The 21,935-nt window shown below is 39.9% G+C and overlaps 1 protein-coding gene across 1 annotated transcript in view; it reads right to left on the reverse strand.

Annotated features, from left to right (window-relative positions):
- Positions 1-21,935, reverse strand: part of LOC135117212 (hemicentin-1-like) — a 475,120-nt gene that overhangs the window by 241,575 nt on the left and 211,610 nt on the right. Inside the window, exon 6 of the mRNA XM_064035808.1 lies at positions 7,370-7,573. Within this exon, the coding sequence (XP_063891878.1) occupies positions 7,370-7,573 (204 nt within the window). The remainder of the gene's footprint in view (positions 1-7,369; positions 7,574-21,935) is intronic.

Consider the following 21,935-nt stretch of genomic DNA (forward strand, 5'->3'; position numbering starts at 1 on the left):
CTATAACTCACTAGGGGGCGCCACAATATTAGTGCCAAACAATATTGCAATATAATCAAAACGTCTGATTACAATTCTGTTTTCATCAGCAATGTGTACGTGCTTAATGCATGTTCCCAAATAATAAAAATTACGCCAGTAACTCACTAGCGGGCGCTACAATATCAGTGCAAAATAATATTGCAATAACATATTATATAGACTATAATTCGTATATGCTCTCTAAAAAGCCTGAAATAAAATTAAACAAAATTAAAAATTTTGAAAAACCCCCGACGGTAAAAATCTTATTGAAAAATAATAAAATAACTCAAAACCCCCGACTTAACCCAATTATATAGGAATAACCGTCGGGGGCTGCCTTTTCTATATGAAAATTCAATAATTAATTGAGTGTATTTTATGTCATGGTTAAACATCTACAATTCTTCAATAATTGTATTCACGACACTAGGAATCCTTTAGCTGGTTTAATGGCAGCCCCCGACGGATATTCCTATATAATTGGGTTAAGTCGGGGGTTTTGAGTTATTTTATTATTTTTCAATAAGATTTTTACCGTCGGGGGTTTTTCAAAATTTTTAATTTTGTTTATTAAGTCTAACTTAACAGTGAATTAATTTATGAAAAAACAATTAACTGAATCAGAGCTGCTTTGAATTTTATTGTTTTCTTGTTGTGAAAGATTGTTTTATTAGCTCCACATAAGTTATATATCTCTAAACACTGAATATAATATTTAGCTGTTTATTCGTACATTTTATTATTAAGTACGTTAAATATAGATTTCAAAAGGTACTCCAGTTTCAATAAATTAAGTAGAACATTTGCGTATGTGTAACGTTTCGTTAATAATTGCAATAAAAACAAACATAAATATTCAGGCCCTTTATGTTCAGATGAAATAAATAATTCAGTGATGTTGCTAATTAAAATATGCCAATTAAAATCGTTTTCATTTGAAATTGGGTTACTCAAGCAAGGAAAACAATTACCACAAAAGAGTAAATTGCTGCAGTTGATTCCATTTGTAGATAAGAACGATATAGTTCGTGTGGGTGGTCGTTTAGGAAACTCAAATTATAATTTTGATAAAAAGCACCCTATACTATTACATTCAAAACATCATTTCACCAAGCTAATAATGATTAATGAACATCTACGTTTGTTCCACTCAGGTCAACAGCTGCTGTTAGCGTCGGTGCGTGATAAATACTGTAGTTAGACAATGTATTGTCACAAAATACAACAGAAGTCAATCTCATGTATGTACTTCACTTTTCATGCCACTCGGCGGTCGCGCTAGGGTTGTCAACTTTTTTATGCGCATAAAACTAACGTGGTAGTGGTACTCGTATCTAATTATTTGATTTATTGTTGAGAGTAAAACATTAAAAATGAAATATAAACCAATAATAATAAAATATTTAATGTGGCATACAAGAGGTTAATAAACACTTTCAACGGAAATTCGTTTGAACGAGATAACGAACCTTTTCAGAAACCGTAAAACACAATGTAAAACAAAGTACCTCTTTAGTTGCAAAAAAAAATTGTATGTAATGGGTTGGTACAGTCCCTGATCTAAGCTTGCTTCTACCTACAGAAACCTTGATGTGCGAGTTTTATTTCGTCTACCTTACAACATACTGTCGCCATGATCACAAAAATTATCAACTCCTACTAGTAATAATAATCTTTGAGGGTAGGTTGGGAGGTTGGGCCAGAGGCCGCCGGGGCGCTTACCTACCCACCTAACTGTACCTACCTACTGCGTTTATTAAACGAACCATCGAAATATGAGAAAATAAGTAGGTACATACTATAGGTAATACGGCAGGCTAAAAACTGTTTATTGTTGTATTAAAACAACCGTCCACTGAACAATTATAATTCGACTTTTTTTGTTGCTCCATTATTAGTACTTTTTCTTTTGTTATAAAAATTAAAAATATTACAGTCAAATTACAGTTAGGTAGGTATCACAACGCGTGCACATTTACCTACCTTGTGAGTGACGCGCGTATCTCAAGAAAGCGGCAGCCGCGCTCGCACTGTTTTGAGTTGTTTTGAGACAGCGCGTCTGTGAACACGCACACATAGACACCTATGTCTGCGTGACTCGAACGCGCTTTATATGTAGATTGACTTCTGTTGTATTTTGTGGTATTGTTTGCGTGCGCCTACGAACAATACCACGCAGCCAATAATGGGTCATTTACCCGAAGTGCGTACGAATGCTTGTTTTCCTTTCTACTCGTGTGGAGTTGACTTTGCTGGGCCTTTCATGATTAGAAAGAAAGAAAATACGTTTATTCACGCACGCGTGTGACACAGCCTTACAAACAGTAAACAAAAATAATATTAAAAAGAAAGTAACAGTCGTTAGAAATAAGACAAGAAAAGACGAATTACAATTAAAAAACAGTAATGGGAAATATGTGTCCCACCCCACGTGAAACGGCCCTTGCTCAGCATAATGCTGAGACCCTGTACAGGACAAAAGCCTCAGCGCTGATTTTCAGCGAGAGCCGAAGCTAACGCGATGACGTCTGCTGGGGCAAGAATTAAATAAGGTGCAAATAAATAATAAATAAAACAAACAGGGTAAGCTGAATAAAACCTTTTAAAAATAAACTAAACAGATAGCATAATAGAAAAAATAAATACAGACTAAAATCGACTAAATAGATAGATATACCTTGGCAACACTCGGGAAGCCTCTCGCGCAGATTTGCCGATTTTTCATTCCATGCCAAATATGTGAGTGTCAATATCAAAATGTCATGCAATAAACCAAAATCATGGCGGCGCTTATCCCAAGTATTACGCAATACGCAAGAATTATGTAATGAGTGCGATGTTTTGTAAAACTGCAATTTTGTGGAAAGTGTTTGTTGGAAAGTAATGGTGTACAAGACTTGAGAACTATCACAAACAAGTCGGTGTGATTTCCGTGGGCCATACCCCAGGTGAGTAAATTAAATGAAAATAAATACTTAGATGCGACCTCTAAACTAGCGAAATAGTGAGATAAATTATATTAGTGTATTATATAAGTGTATTTAAATTAAAATTGTATTAGTGCAAATCGAATGTCAAATATTAATCTATACATATAATAAATCTGTAGAAAGTGATTGTTTGTTCGGGATTCACGTAAAATCTACGAATTTAATGCAGACAATGCTTATATACAAAAGTTCTACGTAACTTGGGGTATTACTTAGGCTTTGTTTCATCGAAATCGGTTCACTCTATCAAAAGATATGATTATTTTAGTGAATTCAAGATGTAAAATATTACGACACGCAATCTGTTTGACAAAACAGTACAGGTTAAAGTAGCTCCATCTGTGGTAAATAAAATACATCAAGAAGCGAGGTGGTAAATAACAATGAATTACCATTTACATTCTTTATATACTATTATTTCAATAGATGGAGTTGTGTATTTTCCGTAATTCACCATATTTTAACACGTAGTGTAATTTTTCGATAGACATTTCAATAGTGTTTGTCAGTTTGCCGTGCCACATCAAAATCCAACTATAATTATTACCTTGATGAAAGGAAAATTAATAGATCTCAGCCAAATTTAAAACGGTGCCATCTAAATTATTTTTGAACATTATGTCAAAATGATGACTTTAGTGGAACAATTAATTATAATTTAAAGTTACAGATGGAGTTCATATCAGGATTTTTCATAAACATAGTTTAGCTTATCTTCCACTAATGTGGTGGCCTTAAACAAATTACTTTGAGTGAGTAGTATTATTTTTTCTGATGCAAAATATGAAAACTTAATCCTAGAAGAAATCAGGATCTATCTCTCGCAAGCGCTGCTAAGCGTGAGATAATGTAGGCTTCTGTAGCTTTAAAAACCAGCCCAGATACAAAATGCAGATAAGTAATGGGAGCTGCCTTATCGCGTCTGAAAACGTACAAAATACGCGTCGCATACCAGAGACATGCTTACTTTCAACTTCCGATCGCAATTAATACACTGTTCACGATTACGAACAGTCTCAGTTAGACCCGAGCCAAGTCTAAAAAAACACCTTTTATATAAAACTACGTTTGATATCATTCAATTACAAAGACAGAATTGTTCTCTGTTGCAAATCCTATCCACCTATATCCTATCCTAATCCAGAATGCATTGCAGGTGTGCATTGCACAAAAACCAATGGTATCCTATTCGAGAAGTCAAAAGAGTTGACCTGCCAACGTCAGCTTCTGCGCTAAGCAAAGTGTTCTTATTAGTACCATCAGAATTACATTCATCGTTGAATGAGGTGAATAAATTTTCAGAAACCACAATAACAGTAGGAACCAAAGCGTAGTATCGCTTCATAGAGCTCTGATTGGCCCCAGGTGACCAAGTCAGGTCTGATTTGTTCGTTCATCAGATCTTTGAAAGTGTTTCGGTGGATACTTACTGTCGTCCTGTTTACGTGTGACACAAAATATGGTATATAAACGTCCTCCGCAAGAGCGAAATTTTCCCAGTGTGCGGTAGTGACGCACAGTATACAACACTTATGTTTCTTTTGATTTGCTGGCTCCACCAAGAAATGACAAATTGCGAGCGTACATTTTGAAAATCTTGGCAAAACTGCAGGTTTCAAGTACGAACACATGAAGTGGACTCTCTCAGATACGTACATTTTGCCTATTCGTGAACTAATGCAAACATTTCGGTGGAGTCCCGGCTTAGGCCACCACATTAGGCGTGCGCGATCCTCGGGCGTGTGAGTAGCGCGGGCGCCGCGCGTGCGTCGCGAGCGCGTTGCGTGAGCGTCGCGTTTTGCTGCCCTGCGGCATTTGTAGCGCGCTCGCGGCGCGCACGCGCCGCTCTCCTTGACGTTTAACTGATAGCGGGCGAAGGGGTAAGAACGCAACTCGAGCGCCGCGTGCTCGCCTCGAGCGCGTCGCTTGCACTCTTCACACATGCCACAGGGCAGCAAAACGCGATGTTCACGCAGCGCGCTCGCGACGCCCGCGCTACGCACACGCCCGAGGATCGCGCACGCCTAATGTGGGGTCAGCCTTACCATAGTGAGTAAGTGAAACTATCCTACCCTATGCGCCTGCTGATGATGATGACTCATTTCATCATCCATCCTGCTATTCCCCAACTATGTTGGTGTTGGCTTCCAGTCGCCGAATCTGTTCGAGTACCAATATTTTGCTTGGAGCGACTACCTATCTGATCTCTTCAATCCAGTCACATTACAAGACATTATCCATGGTAAGACTGACAGACTTTCTGGCATCTCATTAGTCACAGCAGCTACAGAAAATGTACAAATGACAGCTTTGTCAGACTCAAAGCATATAGACATAGATTATAGCTGTTTCCTGTGAAAATGACTTACGCACTATACGTAATAATTTTCCAAATTGGCTGACTAGATCCAGAGATATTCACAACGTCACAAACTTTACTTCTTTTGTTTAGATAAATGGTCACATCCACAACACAACCTTGATCATTGAATCTATGCGACTGCTAAGTGCTAATCCTAATTATACTGTCACGTGAAAGAATGCACCTACGGGATAAGTAGTATTTTGACGATTCTATATTGCCCACGCAGACGAAGTTGCGGGCAACAGCTAGTAATATAATAATTTATCAATGCCATGCAGAAATAGCATGGATAGGGTTTGATGCCAAACTGCCAACATTTAATAGATTAGTAACCGGAAAGGTCGTGGTAATCGTATCACTAAATGTTGCTTATGTTTATTTGTTTGCCTCAGTACAAAGGCAATACATTTAGAACTGGTGAGTGAACTAAGTACTCAAGCTTTTATTTTATGCCTTAGGCGTTTCATATCACGTAGAGGAAAATGTCATGAGCTCTTTTGCGACAACGGCAGGAATTTCGTGGGTGCAAACAATGAACTAGGCAGATTGCTTACTTAGATCCAGCCGTCAATCTGTTAGTGATTATGCTACTTCTGAAGGAATTAAATTTGTATTTAGCCCCGCATATTTCACCCACTTCGGTGGTATATTTGAAGCTGGAATTAAATCAGCAAAATTTAGAAACGCTATTCGCGCAAATCGAAGCTATTCTTAATTCACGTCCGCTGACTCCTCTCTCGTCCAATGTTACTGATCCCTCTCCTCTGACCCCAGGCCACTTCTTAATTGGGAGACCACTTACGTCTATTCCGACGAAGCCCATCACTGCTACTAGACCAACCGATACAAGCTTATTGAGAAAATAAGGCAGCACTTCTGGGAGCGATGGCGCCTTGAGTACATCTCCGAGTTGCAGCAGCGCACCAAATGGCGCACCGGGCAACAAGGCCTCGCCTGCGGGGACGTGGTGGTACTGAAGGAGGACAACTTACCGCCGTTACAATGGCGGATGAGGCGCGTGTGTCGCCTCTACCCGGGGGCAGATGGCGTCAGTAGGGTGGCTGACTGTATTGATATTACTGTTGTCCTGTTTACCTACGTGTGACACAAATTATGTTATTTAGCGAACGTTTGTAAGTGCTATTTATAAAGGCGAATTTTACCGGTGTGCAGTAGTGACGCACAGTATACATCATCCTCCGAGCCTTTTCCCAATCATGTTGGGGTCGGCTTCCAGTCTAACCGGATTCAGCTGAGTACCAGTGCTTTACAAGAAGCGACTGCCTATCTGACCTCCTCAACCCAGTTGCCCGGGCAACCCGATACCCCTTGGTTAGACTGGTGTCAGACTTACTGGCTTCTGACTACCCGTAACGACTGCCAAGGATGTTCAATGACAGCCGGGACCTACAGTGACGCACAGTATACACAGCACTTATTTTTCTTCCAGTTGGCTTCCAGTCAAACCGAATCTGTTTGAGTACCAATATTTACTTGGAATGCCTATCTGATCTCTTCAACCCAGTGAACTAGACACCACGTTATCCATGGTAAGTAAAACTGTTTGACAGACTTGCTGTCAAAAAAAAAATGTACAAATGACAGCTTTGTCAGACCTTTGTTTCCTGTGAGAATTACGTAATAATTTTCCAAATCTGTTGACTAGATCCAGAGATTTCCACAACGTCACAAACTTTACTTCTTTTGTTTAGATAAATAGTTACACACATCGTAGCTAGTCACACATCGTCGACACCACCTTGAATGTTCAACCCGTGCTGCTGCTAAGTAGTAATCCTAATCGCATACTTGTCTGACTCTATTGATGTTAGTAACATAATATAGTCATTAAAATCTTTTGAAATACACGTAAAGTCCTTAAAACTAAAATTTCGCATAGTCGCCCGCTTTTTTTTACAAAAGAGTTTATTTATTGTAAATATGATTAATAAAAAAAAAAACAAGATCTTTGATTTGGTCCAGCCCTTACCTGAATGGTTCCTAAAAACTGGAGCAAGGATGAGCTTCGCTCCGTTGGTTGCGACGTCTTGACCGTTCTTGGTCCACCACACGTAGGGTCTGGGGTTGCCATGAGCTCGGCACTCCAGAGTGAGGGCACTGGTACCCTCCTCTAGTACTCCTAAGTTGGCCAGCGTGCCTGCGTCGCTTTCGACTATGGAAACTACTGGAACGACTGAAACAAAAGGATGCGCAGGTACAGTTTTAGATACAAATCGACGGTATCATAGAATAGAACACCGCTGTGCTTTAAAAAGGATAAGTATTTTCATGTGGTTAAATATAAACTTGTAGTTCGCAATAAAAGTATAATGCAACCTGCTGTCATCGAGACACAATTTAGTCTAATGTAGGTAGCAGTTTTATGATTCTTAATGGAGACATTTATTGCAATGCAATCTCCGACTAGAAGTCTTGCAGCTGTGTGTAGGCGAGTAAATTACGGCGTGGGACCGTGACGTTAACATGAAAGGCGGTTAAGGAGTGGTTTGATCGGCAGCGATGATCAAGAAACGAGTAGGACAAAATTATGAGAGTCCCGACGGAAATACTCACCAAGTACAACGATAGCATAAAATACATCAAGTTAATCCCACGAGATCAAGGTATTCAATACTTATTTGTGAAAAAAACTAAGTGTTTTTGACTCTTGTCGATTTTGAGCAATGAAAAATTTCACAACTACCAGATCTATTTACGAAATAGTACCAAAATATATCAACATTAAAATATATATATATATTTCAAATCTCTTTCTAGGATGACAATATCAACTGTGACAACAAAAGGGTTGAAAAAAACCTATAATATTGACAGTAGTACCACGGGTAGTATTTTCTTAACAAACGCGAGCTTACAGCGCTCCATGCGCGAGCGGCTCGCAGCGGGCTCGTGCCTACGTACGTACTCACTTGATACCGTATCTGATACGTTACGTGCTACACTGCTAAGTGAGTACCCGCTTTAAGCTGGGTACGTGCTACACTGCTAAGTGAGTACCCAGCTTTAAGCTGGTACTTAACTTAAGCTGGTAGCACTAGACGAGTTGTGATCGGCACTGCTAACTTTAAATTGGTTTTGTCGCAGTCCAAAGTACTGAGACTACTCTAAAATTGTGTTTATTTATGAGAAAGGGATATTTTAAACCGCATGGGTACAATATCTAAACAATAGATCACTTTACACAAAAATACCGAAACTCTTAACATTGCCATCAATCATCACTATAGATCATTTAGAGCAGGTGAAAATTTTATCAAAAACGCATAGTTCTTAAAAAATGTTTTGATGTAAAAGTAAAGTCCATTAATCATTAATTATAACTGCATTATCAGTTTTCTGAAATTGACGTCAATAACTTTTCAAAACGCCGACGAACTTTCTGCCAGGAACTAGTCCAAAGCAAGGCTTAACCATTTTCTTAACATTTCTCCAAAATTCCTCCAAGGATGATGGGTAAAATTGGCCGGTATATCCAATAAAAACCATTCGCATATCAAATGATAGCTTATACCCTAAGCTTCATTTTTTGTTATGGGCAAAACCTTGTAAACCACCGGAGAACGAAGATATAACTCCTGATAGCATAGGACGGCCCATGGACTTGAACCACTTCATTGCATATGGGAGGGATGTTTAAGTGCATTATTATTGTCAATAATTGTCAGAACGAGTCACACAAGGTGTCTGTGCTCATATTTTCCAAGTTTATTGAAAAAAAAAAGATTATTTAGCAGGTAGTATTTACAACGTATGGTGTACGTATTCCGCCATTCCAGTGAGTCTTACCGGTATATCCAATAAAAACCATTTGCACATCAAATGATAGCTTATGTCATAAGCTTCATTTTTTATTATGGGCAAAATATTGTAAACCACCGGAGAACGAAGATATGACACTTGATAGCGTAGGACAGCCCATGGACTTGAACCACTTCATTTTGTATGGGAGGGCGTTAAGTGCATTATATTATTGTCAATATCAGTCAGGACGTGCATGTGTCCATATTAAAAAAAAATAACAGTTAGTATTCACATCGTAAGGTGTAACTATTCCGCTGTTCCAGTGAGTTTAACTGGCATAGCCAATAATATCCATTTGCACATCAAATAATAGCTTAAATTCAATTTTTGTTAAGGGTGGAACATTCTTAACCACTGGGGAAAAGAGATATCAGTCCTGTAAGCCTACGACTGCCTATGGAATTAAACTACTTTGGCACGTATGGTATATAAAGAAAGCCTATCTTCTTATTATAAATAACGCAGCTTTTCCACCACTGAAAGATTTTTCGAATCAGTTCAGTCAAGTTCATAGCCCATTTAATGCTTATCGTGAGTACTTGCTTTGAAATATAATCCTGTGGAATTGGAGGTGTGCTGGCATCAATCTATCATCACCAATGACTGTCGACTGTTCTGGCTAACAAGCCTGATGTGCCATATGATGAGATTAAACCCCTCATGTATCCTTGCGGACTTGACCACCCGTTTGGTTACTATTTGTGCATCACTACATAGTATAAGACAAAGTCACTTTTTCAGTCCTTATAACCCTATGTCCCTTTGAAAGCTTAACTCTTCCAAACTACGCAACGGATTTTGATGCGGTTTTTACACGCTTTTTATTAGCTTCACCTGTATGTTTGTATGTTTGTAGGTTTGTAACCGACTTCTTTGGGCGCGATTTTGACCCACTTTAAACGGCCAGATTTCGTTCAAACTTTGTAGATTTATTGAGGACTGATGACAATACACTAATTTGATAAAATTATTCCATTTTAACCGACTTCCCAAAAAGGAGGAGGTTACACATACACATCGATTACTCCGGGGTTTATAGACCGATTTACGTGATTCTTTTTTTGTTCGACTCGGAATAGCTGCCAGTTGGTCCCATAGTCATCAGGTCAGGATCTGATGATGGAAACCCTGAGAAATCGAGGGCAACCTTCGAAAGTTGTAGGCATACATAGGGTAAAAACTTGACACTCAGGTGTACGCCTAAAAGCACTATTCAACTGTGAAGATTTGGAGCTGACCTGATGATGGAGACCAGAGAGGGTCCAGGGAACTCGACAACTGAATATGTAAACTACCTCGTGTTTGGGCTTAAATTATTTGTATTGACAAGACCTTTGCAACAGTGAAGGTTTGGAGCTGACCTGATGATGGAGACCAGAAAAAGTCGAGGGAACTCGACAACTGTATATGTAAACTACCTCGTGTTTGGGCTTAAATTATTTGTATTGACAAGACCTATGCAACAGTGAAGGTTTGGAGCTGACCCGATGATGGAGACCAGAGAAAGTCGAGCGAACTCGACAACTGAATATGTAAACTACCTCGTGTTTGGGCTTAAATTATTTGTATTGACAAGACCTATGCAACAGTGAAGGTTGGGAGCTGACCTGATGATGGAGACCAGAGAAAGTCGATGGAACTCGACAACTGAATATGTACAATACCTCGTTTGGACTTATATACTTTGTATTGATGAGAACTTCCCACTTGTATGGATAGTGACAACTATTCGTATCACTGAAAAGCTTTAAACAAAAAAAAGTAGAAAATAAATAATAGTTTAAAAAAAAACTAAAAAACACGCTTTTTATAGAAAACCGAACTAAAAAATACAAAATAAATTTTAACGAATTTCAATTAAGAAAATAGTGTTAAAAATTTCAATGAATATAAATTAATAATATAATAAAAAAAGCGTGGGGTGCTTTTTAAGATATTATCGAAATGAAAATCACTCTACTCATATCTGTCAATAAAATATTTATAACTATTGACACCATGCACCCCGCGCTTTATTTATTTTCTTTAATATATTATTGTATTCAAAGATAGAGTGATTGAAGAGGAAGGTTTGTATGTGTAATAACATCCGTTAAATAGTGTTTTCCCGTGCGAAGCTGGGGTGGGTCACTACTTTTCTAATAATTCGACAACCTAGGGCCGACTATCCTGGTGCCGCAGAACGAGGAAATGGTATCTCCAATAATGGAAATAATATACGGTGGTAGAAGTAAAAGTTTTTATGTATTGTTTTGCTATTAAAACAATTATGCCTTGTTAAGATCGATATTTTAATTGATAGTCTACCCTAGGCTTATTTCAATAAGTGATAAGTTGACGAAAATACATCATACAATGAATTTTTCTACTATGGATTTTATTTTAACAAAAAAAAATCGTGCAAAAAGTATAACTCTTTTGTGCCCGACTGTACTTATTTCCGGTCAATTCTTGACATGAACTGTTTTATTTCAGTAACTGTAGGGTATAAGCAATAGTATAATATACATTAGAACTTTATTGGTTATCAGGCCAGGGTTCATACAAAATTGTCCATCATCCTTTAGAATACACTCTCACGCATGCTTGTCTAACCCTTTTGATGCTAGTAACATCCTACAGCCATTAAAACCCTATGAAATACACGTAAAGTCCTTAAAACCAAGTTTTCGCATAGGTGCCCGCTTTTTTTGCAAAAGAGTGTATATATGTATGTCTATACTCCATTTAAAATAACATTAGAAATTTAAGTAAATCTTTTTTACTGTTTGTTCAACCGATTTTGACGTCTATTCCGTAGACAAAAGAACGGAATTGAAAGCAAAATAGTGGTTACAGTACCAAGTATTTACTGCAGCCGCCATTAATCATACTACATACTAACGCAATAGAAGTCAAAATCGGTTGAACAAACAGTATTTTTACTGTTTGGCGGTATTTTTACCGTTGCATCGAGGAGTGAGACAAGCTGTTCACTAAATGCAAGGAGGATATGTTCAAGACGCTGAACTGGAAAGGACGCGGCATCAACATCAATGGCGAACACATCTCTCACTTGCGATTTGCTGACGATATCGTCATCATGGCGGAAACGCTGCAGGACCTACAACAGATGCTGAACGACCTGGCTGAATCTTCTCTACAACTTGGACAAAACCAAGGTCATGTTCAATGAACATGTTCTACCGGAACCGATTGCGATACACGGCGCCGTTCTCGAAGTTGTTCGGAAATATGTATACCTCGGGCAAACATTGCAGTTAGGTAGAAACAACTTTGAGGAAGAGGTGAATAGGAGAATTCGGTTGGGTTGTGCTGCATTTGGGAAGCTACGTCGAGTCCTAACATCGTCGATCCCACAGTGCCTAAAGACAAAAGTCTTCAATCAGTGCGTCTTACCTGTCATGACTTACGGAGCCGAAACGTGGACACTGACGGTACGGCTGGTCCACAAGTTTAAAGTCGCTCAGCGGGCTATGGAAAGAGCTATGCTTGGCATTTCTCTGAGGGGTCGCATCAGAAATGAGGTAATCCGTCAGAGAACCAAAGTCATCGACATAGCCCACCGAATCAGCAAGCTGAAGTGGCAGTGGGCTGGCCATATTAGCCAAAGAACCGATAACCGTTGGGGTAAACGAGTTCTAGAGTGGAGACCACGCCTCGGCAAACGTAGTGTAGGACGTCCTCAGGCACGGTGGAGTGAAGAAAATCTATCTCAGTGGCGTACACTTGGAGAGGCTTATGTCCAGCAGTGGACTGCGATAGGCTGATGATGATGATGATGATGACTGTTTGGCGGCTGCAGTAAATACTTGGAGTAATAACTGCTCTGCTTACTTGCAGTAATAACTGCTCTAAATGCACCCCATATAGTAAGGAAGTACCTACATCAAATATAAACAAGACGTGTTTGAAGTTTTCAGAAAAGGATGTTATTGTACTGGATACGCAGTACAATAACGGATGCTTATGGACCTACCGCGTTTTTGATGTGCTTCAAGGATGTTTGCCGAGGCTAGAGTCGATGGCTTTCATGCGATTACCGCAAGCGATGCGCTTCAAACCTGGGGAGAATACGGGATAGCTCGCATAGCATCCTGAATGCATTGTGCGATAAATGGGACAGCTCTATTCAAGCCCGTTGTAATAATTATTATATAGTATAATAATTTAAGTTATTTAAACTAACACTAGGTTAAGTATTCTTTTACTAACATCTTATGGATCTTGTATTTTGGTCTGAAATAAATGTTATTATTATAAATGAAAGGAATCTTATTCAGCGACAATGTGTACCATATCCAACATGATTATTTCATTATGTGTTTAGAATTAACGCTATATTTTCATTAATATTGCAGATTTTATGACAAATATGGACTTCCTGCCAGGAAGTCCATGAGGACCTCATTCCTCCGCCTGGGGAGAGGCGGAGGGGTATGTCGGACTCTTACCGGCTAAAACCCCCTTGTGTCCTCCTTGCACGTGTGCGCGGGGCCGCGGGAATCCAGATTCTTCCGCAGCCCCACACTGTGAGGTTTTCGCCTACCCCGTGCATCGCCTCAGTGGCACGCGCCGACACACGCGCGTGCCACCGCCTCGGGTCCACTGAGTAGGGGCGGGACCTTCCCCAAGTCCCTCGCACTTGGACCCATTCATGGGGGGCGGAAGAGGGCGTTGTCCGCCCTTCTCCTGCGCCCGGTGCGCCTTCTGCGACCGGAGAAGGGAGTCAAAATCTCCCTCTCCCGTTCCGCATATTCCTTCTGCGACATCACGTCCTCGCAAAAGGAAAGCACCGCGTCCCAAGACTCTACACTGCCGACCATCCTCCGCACTACAGCCGGCAGCGACAGATCGTCTCCGATTTCGTTTGTGAGGACACGGCGCTGCTCTTCCCAAGCTACACACTCAGCGAGCGTGTGTTGCACCGTGTCCTCCCCACAATGGACGCAGTGGTGACACCGAGCGTCCAGCTCCCTGTCTAAGCGACACAGGAACTTGCCGAAGCACCCATGCCCCGACAGTACCTGCGTCACCCTGAATGACAGGGAGCCGTGCCCTCTCCCGAGCCAGTCGTCGAGTACTGGCCGGATCGCCTCGACGGTAGCAAGGCCAGCGGTAGGACGCATCAGCCTTTGCCGCCATTCCGCCACTAGGACTCGACGGAGCTCCTCTCGGCGCAGCTCGATCTCCCGCTGCAACGGCCTCGAGCCCCGTACCCGCTCTTCCTCGCGCCATCGGTATAATGACGCGAGTACTTTCGCCTCTAGGTCCCAGGGCGGGGATCCGGCCAGGACACAAGCCGCCTCGTAGGAAATCGTGCGGTACCCTCGGATGACTCTGACGGCCATCGCCCTCTGCGGTTTGGGCAGGATGGCGAGCGTGCCGGCCGTCATGTCGCCCACACGGGGGCCCCATATAGGGCCATGGACCGCACGATTCCCACGTACAACCGCCTACAGGCGGCGCTCGGTCCCCCCAAGTTGGGAAGCAACGATGATAGCGCGCCCGCAGCGCCCATCAGCTTGGGCGTCAGCCGCCGGAAGTGAGGCCCGAATTCCCATCGGCTGTCGAGCACCAAGCCCAGGTACTTCATGGTGTGGCCGACAGCAATTCGGGCCCCGCTGACCACGATGTGTGATCCCGGCGGCGGCGCACGTCGGGGACCATGGAACACGATGGCCTCCGACTTGTTTAGGGCCACTTCCAGGCCCAGGCGCCGGATGCGGTTCACCACCTGTGATACCGCAGCTGTGGCTATCAACGTTGCCTCCCTGTGCAAACTCCCCCGGGCAGTGACAAGCGTGTCGTCCGCATAACACGTCATGTCGGCGCCCGGTGTGAGCTCACCCCTTAGCACCCAGTCGTAGCCGATGTTCCACAGGAGGGGTCCCAAGACCGATCCCTGCGGAACACCGCACGACATAAGGTGCCGACCGGCACCGTCACGTCCCCGAAAACTGACGCATCTGCCCTCCAGGTAGGCCCCTACTATACGGCGGAGGTAGGGAGGAACTAGAAATAGGGAGGAAGAAAATTGATCGAGTTTCTCAATAGACTCGCGCGTTACGCGTTTACGAATACGTTTGCTTAACAAACCGTAAACTATGTCGAGCTTGATTCGTTCGTCTAGACTTAGAGTGTAAGGTAACCTGCTCATATGTGCGCGGAGACGACCGACGAACACCTCCGTCCGTTCTTCACTTTGTTTGGCGGACGAAGAACACCAAACATCGCCCGCAAGGGCGTCATCCCCCGACGTAAGCGATGCCTTCACGCCGCGGAACCATACAGCTGCCTCGCCTTGTAGAAACATCGGGAGACCACGGAGTGCCAGGTCATCGGGGACAGATGCACACTCCTTGTAGATTTCCACGGAGCCGATAAACGCTTCTACGACTTCTGGATCTCTGCTATGCCCGTCGAAGCGTGCCGTACACTTGGACATGTTGCCGGTCTTGCATGTCGACGAGGGCGTCGGTGAGGGTTGCGCTGATCCTATCGCGTGCGATGCCATGAGGGGTCCCGTTTGCACGTAATATGTGAATCTCTTTTTAAAAAGAGGTATCTTCTCTATATATATAAAAATGAATTGCTGTTCGTTAGTCTCGCTAAAACTCGAGAACAGCTGGGCCGATTGAGCTGATTTTAGTTTTAAAATGTTTTTAGAGGTCCAGGGAAGGTTTAAAAGGTGAGAAAAATTCTAATAATTGCCGGGAAAATCTTCAAAACAGCATTTTTCTATTTCCCATACAAACGTTTTCAAAATAAAATGGAGAGTCAATTTGTAATTTATTACCGCTGCATAAAGTTCAAATTCGCGTGCGCGTTGGAGGATCTAATATCGCGTTCTGAAACTCAACAAACGCGACAAAATTGCATAGTCTCAAAATACATAGTACATAAATAGTGGTCGGCTTCGAGAAACTCAATTTTAATCATATCGAATCGTAATCATAATCTGTCCGATTATTTTTTGATAAGACTATATAGAAATCGAAAGATAAATCTTAAGTTAAATTTCTGAACGCAATCATAATATTTGACATTAGATTTGACAACCAACTAATATGTCAATCCATCCTGTCGCATTTCAGAGCACGTGTTACGAGTTACGATATCTATGAATGCATCCTTCTATCTTTGTGGCTACGTGCGCGAGAACTTTCTTTACTTTGGTGATCCTTTGTGATAGTGACATTCCATAGGCTATATAAAAGTCTATATTGCCCACGCAGACGAAGTCGCGGGCAACAGCTAGTCTATATATAAAAATGAATTGCTGTTCGTTAGTCTCGCTAAAACTCGAGAACTTCTGGGCCGATTGAGCTGATTTTAGTTTTAAAATGTTTGTCGTAGTCCAGGGTAGGTCTAAACGGTGAGCAAATAAGGAAAAAAAAAATGCGAGTAAGATTCCCGGGACGGGAGTGATTAAACAAAAACCAACTTACGGAATGCCGCAGAACCACAAAAGTAAAGTACTAGGACAGCATAATTCACCCTAGTAAAGTATACCAATAACGAAATTTCGATGCAACGGCTCACCATGTAGCAGGGTAGCATAACTTATATGAGTATACCAATACCAAGTGCAGGTAGACGCTACTGCTCACCATGTACCAGAGCGGCAAAAAATACGCCGGGCGCGGGTAATACCGCAGGGAACGGCTAGTGTTTGATATATTTTTCTCTGTTAAAAAAGTTACGTAATCATGTTTTGAAAACAACCAAGTTGTATTTTGATCCGTTTTGTATTTACTGAGAAAAATTGAGATCATTGGCACCAAAATTTCCAATGCGTCCTCTTAAAACATGGCGTCGTGCGTCGGACTGTCGACTTGCGAGCGACCCAGCTCGTGAGAGCGGGCCCTTGCTCCCGCACCCCTCTGCCGGCTGGCCACGTATTGGTCGGCCTCGGTGATCGCGCAATTGCCTTATATGGCAATGGACGCGACCACCGAAAAGTAGGCGTGTGTTGCAGAGTTTAATAAAATAATAAAATATATACTTAAAGTTTTATTTATTTTAATCCTATGTAAACATAACAAATTAATAACAAAACACTAACAAAATCTTAATTCCTATCTACATATTCCTTTACTGTGTTATGCAGCTGCAACAGGGTAGCACTGATGCCTGCCAATTCTCCCCTGATGCCTGCAAGCTCTGCGTTTTTCACCATCTCTCTCTGTGCACGCTCCTCTTCATACTGGGGCCCGATTCTCATAAGTTAATAATGTCAAAATCGAATCGCAATATGATCGCAATAGCAGTTTTAACCATATCGGCCATTCTGCTACTAATAAAAGACCAATTTGATGAGATTGACATTTGATTGGTGTGCGATTGGTCTGCTATTTTGGTGATTTTGGTCCATACGGTAGTTTGCTGTACAATTATTTTGCAATCCTAAATCATTTGCAGACAAAATGATTCATTATTGAATGACAGAAAAGGATAAAAACGTTTATTTCAAAGAAAAAATAGCGGAATGCCACGGTTCAATCGTAACCTGTCTGCTTCTTACATCTGTGCTGGCAGATCGTCTCCTTGTAGAGCGTGTACGTCGCGAGGCTGCAAAACAACATTTCAATTAAGTCAATAGCTCAGAACAACAGTGTAAACAAATTATTCCTAAGACAATTGATTGGGTTAAGTAACAACAAAAGTTCTCAAATCAACACTTGACCCCTTTAATACCAAATGCAAACATTTTTAAAAGATGCAATCATTATTCAAGTGTAAAGTTAATCTCTATTCTTTATAAAGAGTATTTTATATAAATACACTCAAAAAAATGTTATCTATATTGTGTATTTTTTTATATAATAGTATTACTCAATAAACCACAATAAAATACTTACAAGGTGTGAAAGTCGGGTATTCTTGTGTCAATGGTGGTGGTACTGTTAGTAGGGGAGGCCTAGAAGGGATTTTGGGATTTACTCAAGCGCGGCAGATTAGTATATACGGAGGTACCTATTACCCCATTTAACACCTCCACCAAATATAAGCCCTGTATATGCAGCCGCGCGTCTAGAATAAAGGATCAGATTAGTAAAAAAAAAATTTTCATCTGACATTCTCCAGCGCGTCAGATTAAGATAGGGTAAGTTAGTTATATGCTAAAAAGTGTATATTCCACTAATCTGACAATTTGCGATTGACGATAAGAAGTAGGAAGGTTACAAACTTGTAAAAAAAAAAGTCATCTTGACTTTCTCGAGCGCGGCTATTTTTTTTTTTTTTTGAAGGGAGTAATTCAACGTTCACGAAAAATATAAAATCTGACGATTCCCGTAAGCCGAAGTAAGGAAAATTAATCAATAAAGTTTAAAGCGTGCAGCTACGTGATGCCGGTATTCTCCTCCCAAGTTTCTATTCCTCTCACTCTTTTTTCAATTCAATTCATTTGCAATAAGTGTTAGTACATTTTGGGTCTTAAATAATCTACACTATAATAATACTCAGGAAGTTACTGGTATGCAGATATATTGTTTTTAACGAAGACGATTCATTTTATTGGATACAAGACTTTCGTTAAATACGTGTGCCTTCAACTGGAAGGCACACGTATTTGTCTATCATGATACCGATAAAATGCCGTTTCGTATACTTCGCCTTTTCTATGCAGGTCGTGGTGGCCTAGTCATCCGGTTAACATTAGCTCTACTCTGCATAACGTGGTTCACAAATTACGCAAAGCAACTGCTATCTCTTTCTATCTGTTCTGCAAGAGTGGCAACGCGCAACTCTACTGGATGGTTTTAAACTAATATACGTATTTTTTTTGTATGAAAATAGCTGGGAAAAGGGCTTGGCAGATTATTTAGATTTTAGATTTATCTGTGTGTATTAAATTGAATAAAATTAGTTTTTGTAAGATTTACGCGTAGATTATTTCCGTCAAGCCATGTTATTATAGATTCTATTGTATTGTTTATGACACATGTATATTTATTTATCAATGTCATTATAATTCAATGTAATTATTATAGAAATGTACCTATATGCATACATTACATGAGCAGATTGGTACACTACGCTAATAGCAATGTCATATATATCATTGTATGTGCCTTTTTATCGAGAACAACCTTTATTATAACAGCTTTGTTGAAATGTTTGTCCGTTCTGAGATATAGATCAAAAAGTGTGTAAAAGTTAAGACTAAATAATCTATTGATATCTCAAGTTTTTAAAGGAATGCCAAAGTGCTACTACGTGTACGTCTTGTTAGTACTAAATACTTGCTGTGCAGACATTGGTGTCCAAGATAAACTTAGACAGTAAATACAAACTTAGAAACAAGCATTGGTACTTGCCTGACCTGGAATCGAATCCACATACTTGAGACGTTGGTTTTTTACCCACTAGGCCACCACGACTTAAATAATGATTATAACAAAATTAAAAAAACATCGACATTGGTGTTAATTTTTCAAAGAAAATTAGGTTACAGTATTGATTATTATTAGTTTTAATTTGTTTTTATCTATATCTCAGAACGGACAAACATTAGAACAAAGCTGTCATAGTAAATGTTATTCTAGTTGAAAAGACCTATCCAACGATGTATTTGACTTTGCTATTGGTGGGGTTTATCATTACGCCCAATATCCAGTTGGTACAGTATAAGGTTGAAATGCAAAATTATAGTAACAATTATGAACCCTAACGGGCACAGCAAGTACCTAGTACTTAGAAGACATACTCGTAGTAGCCCTTAGATATTCCTTTAAAAACTTGAGATATCAATGGATTATTTAGTTTTAACGTTTACACACTTTTTGATCTACATCTCAGGACGGGCAAACGTCAACAAAGCTGTCATATTAAAGGTTGTTCTAGATAAAAAAGCTTATACAATGATATGTATGACATTGCTATTGGTGGAGTGTACCAGGTTCCGTATATTTGTGTCCATTGTCCTTTATGTTTTTCATACTTATTTACTTATAAATAAAAGTTTTGTACTTCAAAGAATACATACCTACTGGTTTATTTACTTGCAATCTTTTCAGTTCTTCAATTTGTTAAAAGGTTTGCAAAAAAACTTTCCAACTTTTTCATTTGTAAGGTTTTATATATTATTCGTTAGATATTGTGATAAAGTTTCGACTTTATCCTAAGGGCGTAGCTCGTGTAACGCAGTTAGAAACTTTTTCATTTGTAAGGTTTTATTCGTTAGATATTTTTGATACTGACCGGGCAATCATTTCAAATGTATTCGATTTGTTCCATAGAATAAGTTTTTTATATTGAAGTGTGTCACTTCACCTCTCGAGCCCAAGCAATAAACGTCGTGATATCGAATCAGTTTTTCATTTTGAGCAAGATATAATTGTTCCTGGTACGTTAATATAATAACACTAATTACGCTGATCTGGTTATCATCAGCGTAATTGGTGTAATAACACCAATAACGCTGGTAGTTTGTTATGCGTATAACACTAGTAAACATGCTAGTACTAAAATATCGCCCTATATGATTATGTACGCTAAAGAACCATTATTTCAGACAGATATAAGAGTAAATGATGATAGGAGTAGTGAGGTTGATTTTAGTAGAAGACATAATATACATAATATGTTATGCCGGAAAGCCTTGAATAATATTAGGAAGGCTCAATTAAAACAGAAAATAGTATATGATAGAAAGGCAAAGACTAGGCGTTTTAGTCCAAATCAACTGGTAATGGTTTTTACACCTAGGCGCATTGGTAATAGAAGTATGAAATTGTGTCGATTATATAAAGGTCCATATGAGATTGTTCGACAAATTTCTGATGTTAATTATGTAATTAGAAAGTTAAATAATAGGAGATTTAGAGATATAGTTCATGTAAATAGATTACAACCATTTAATGCTAGGTTGTAAATAATTATCTTGATTATTATAGTATGGTTTTTCTTAAATTTATTTTATTATTACATGTTACCTGGAACGAGTTGTACGAGCATTGCCGGTGAAGGGATAAGAAGGTGAGCTACTTCATCTTCGTGAGAAGATGATGTCCACGGCAGAGCTACTTCATCTTCAATACGAAGGAAGATGAAGATAACCAATGTGGTCAAGCCTGTGTTATTTTTATAAGTTTTTTTTAATATTGCTCTGTAAATCTGATCCCAAAATTATTATCTGATTTGGTTTTGAAAAAAAAAATATTTGGATGGTGAATTGAGGTTGAGATCAACTTCGCAATAAGGGGCATAGCCTCGCGAAGAGTGTTTGCTTGACACAATGGTTTCTGCCGAAGATTTATGATCCCTATATTTGATTTATTTATTATTTAATATTCCAAAATTGTAAAAAATAATTATTGGGTAAGATGTTTAATTATATCACGTTAGGTGAGAAACTTTGATAACGGTGACGTATCCCTTCATCTGACACGTTAGCGTCCGGCGAAGTTGTAAGTTGTCAATACAGAGTTTTTCTTCGCTTGAAAAGTAATCCCTTCAGGACGGGTGTTCACTTTGAATATCCTTTGCTATTAGAGGCACGTTTCGAGGCTTTTTGCGTGGTTTTGCCGCGAAAAAGTTCACGATAACATGTTTTCTTACAGTGCAGTTTGGCACACTTAAGTAAGCAACTGACATGTTATTGTACACTATCCCGTTGTGAGGGACGTGTTTTTAATTTCCACGCATAGGTAAATTTTAAGTTAAGTTGTTTAGGTAGGGACATTTAATATGATTGCCAGCCTACCGCTGCGCTTTTGTGATTAAGT

The sequence above is a fragment of the Helicoverpa armigera genome, chromosome 8 (genome assembly GCF_030705265.1).
Source record: "Helicoverpa armigera isolate CAAS_96S chromosome 8, ASM3070526v1, whole genome shotgun sequence".
In the NCBI taxonomy this organism is placed as follows: Eukaryota; Metazoa; Arthropoda; class Insecta; order Lepidoptera; family Noctuidae; genus Helicoverpa; species Helicoverpa armigera.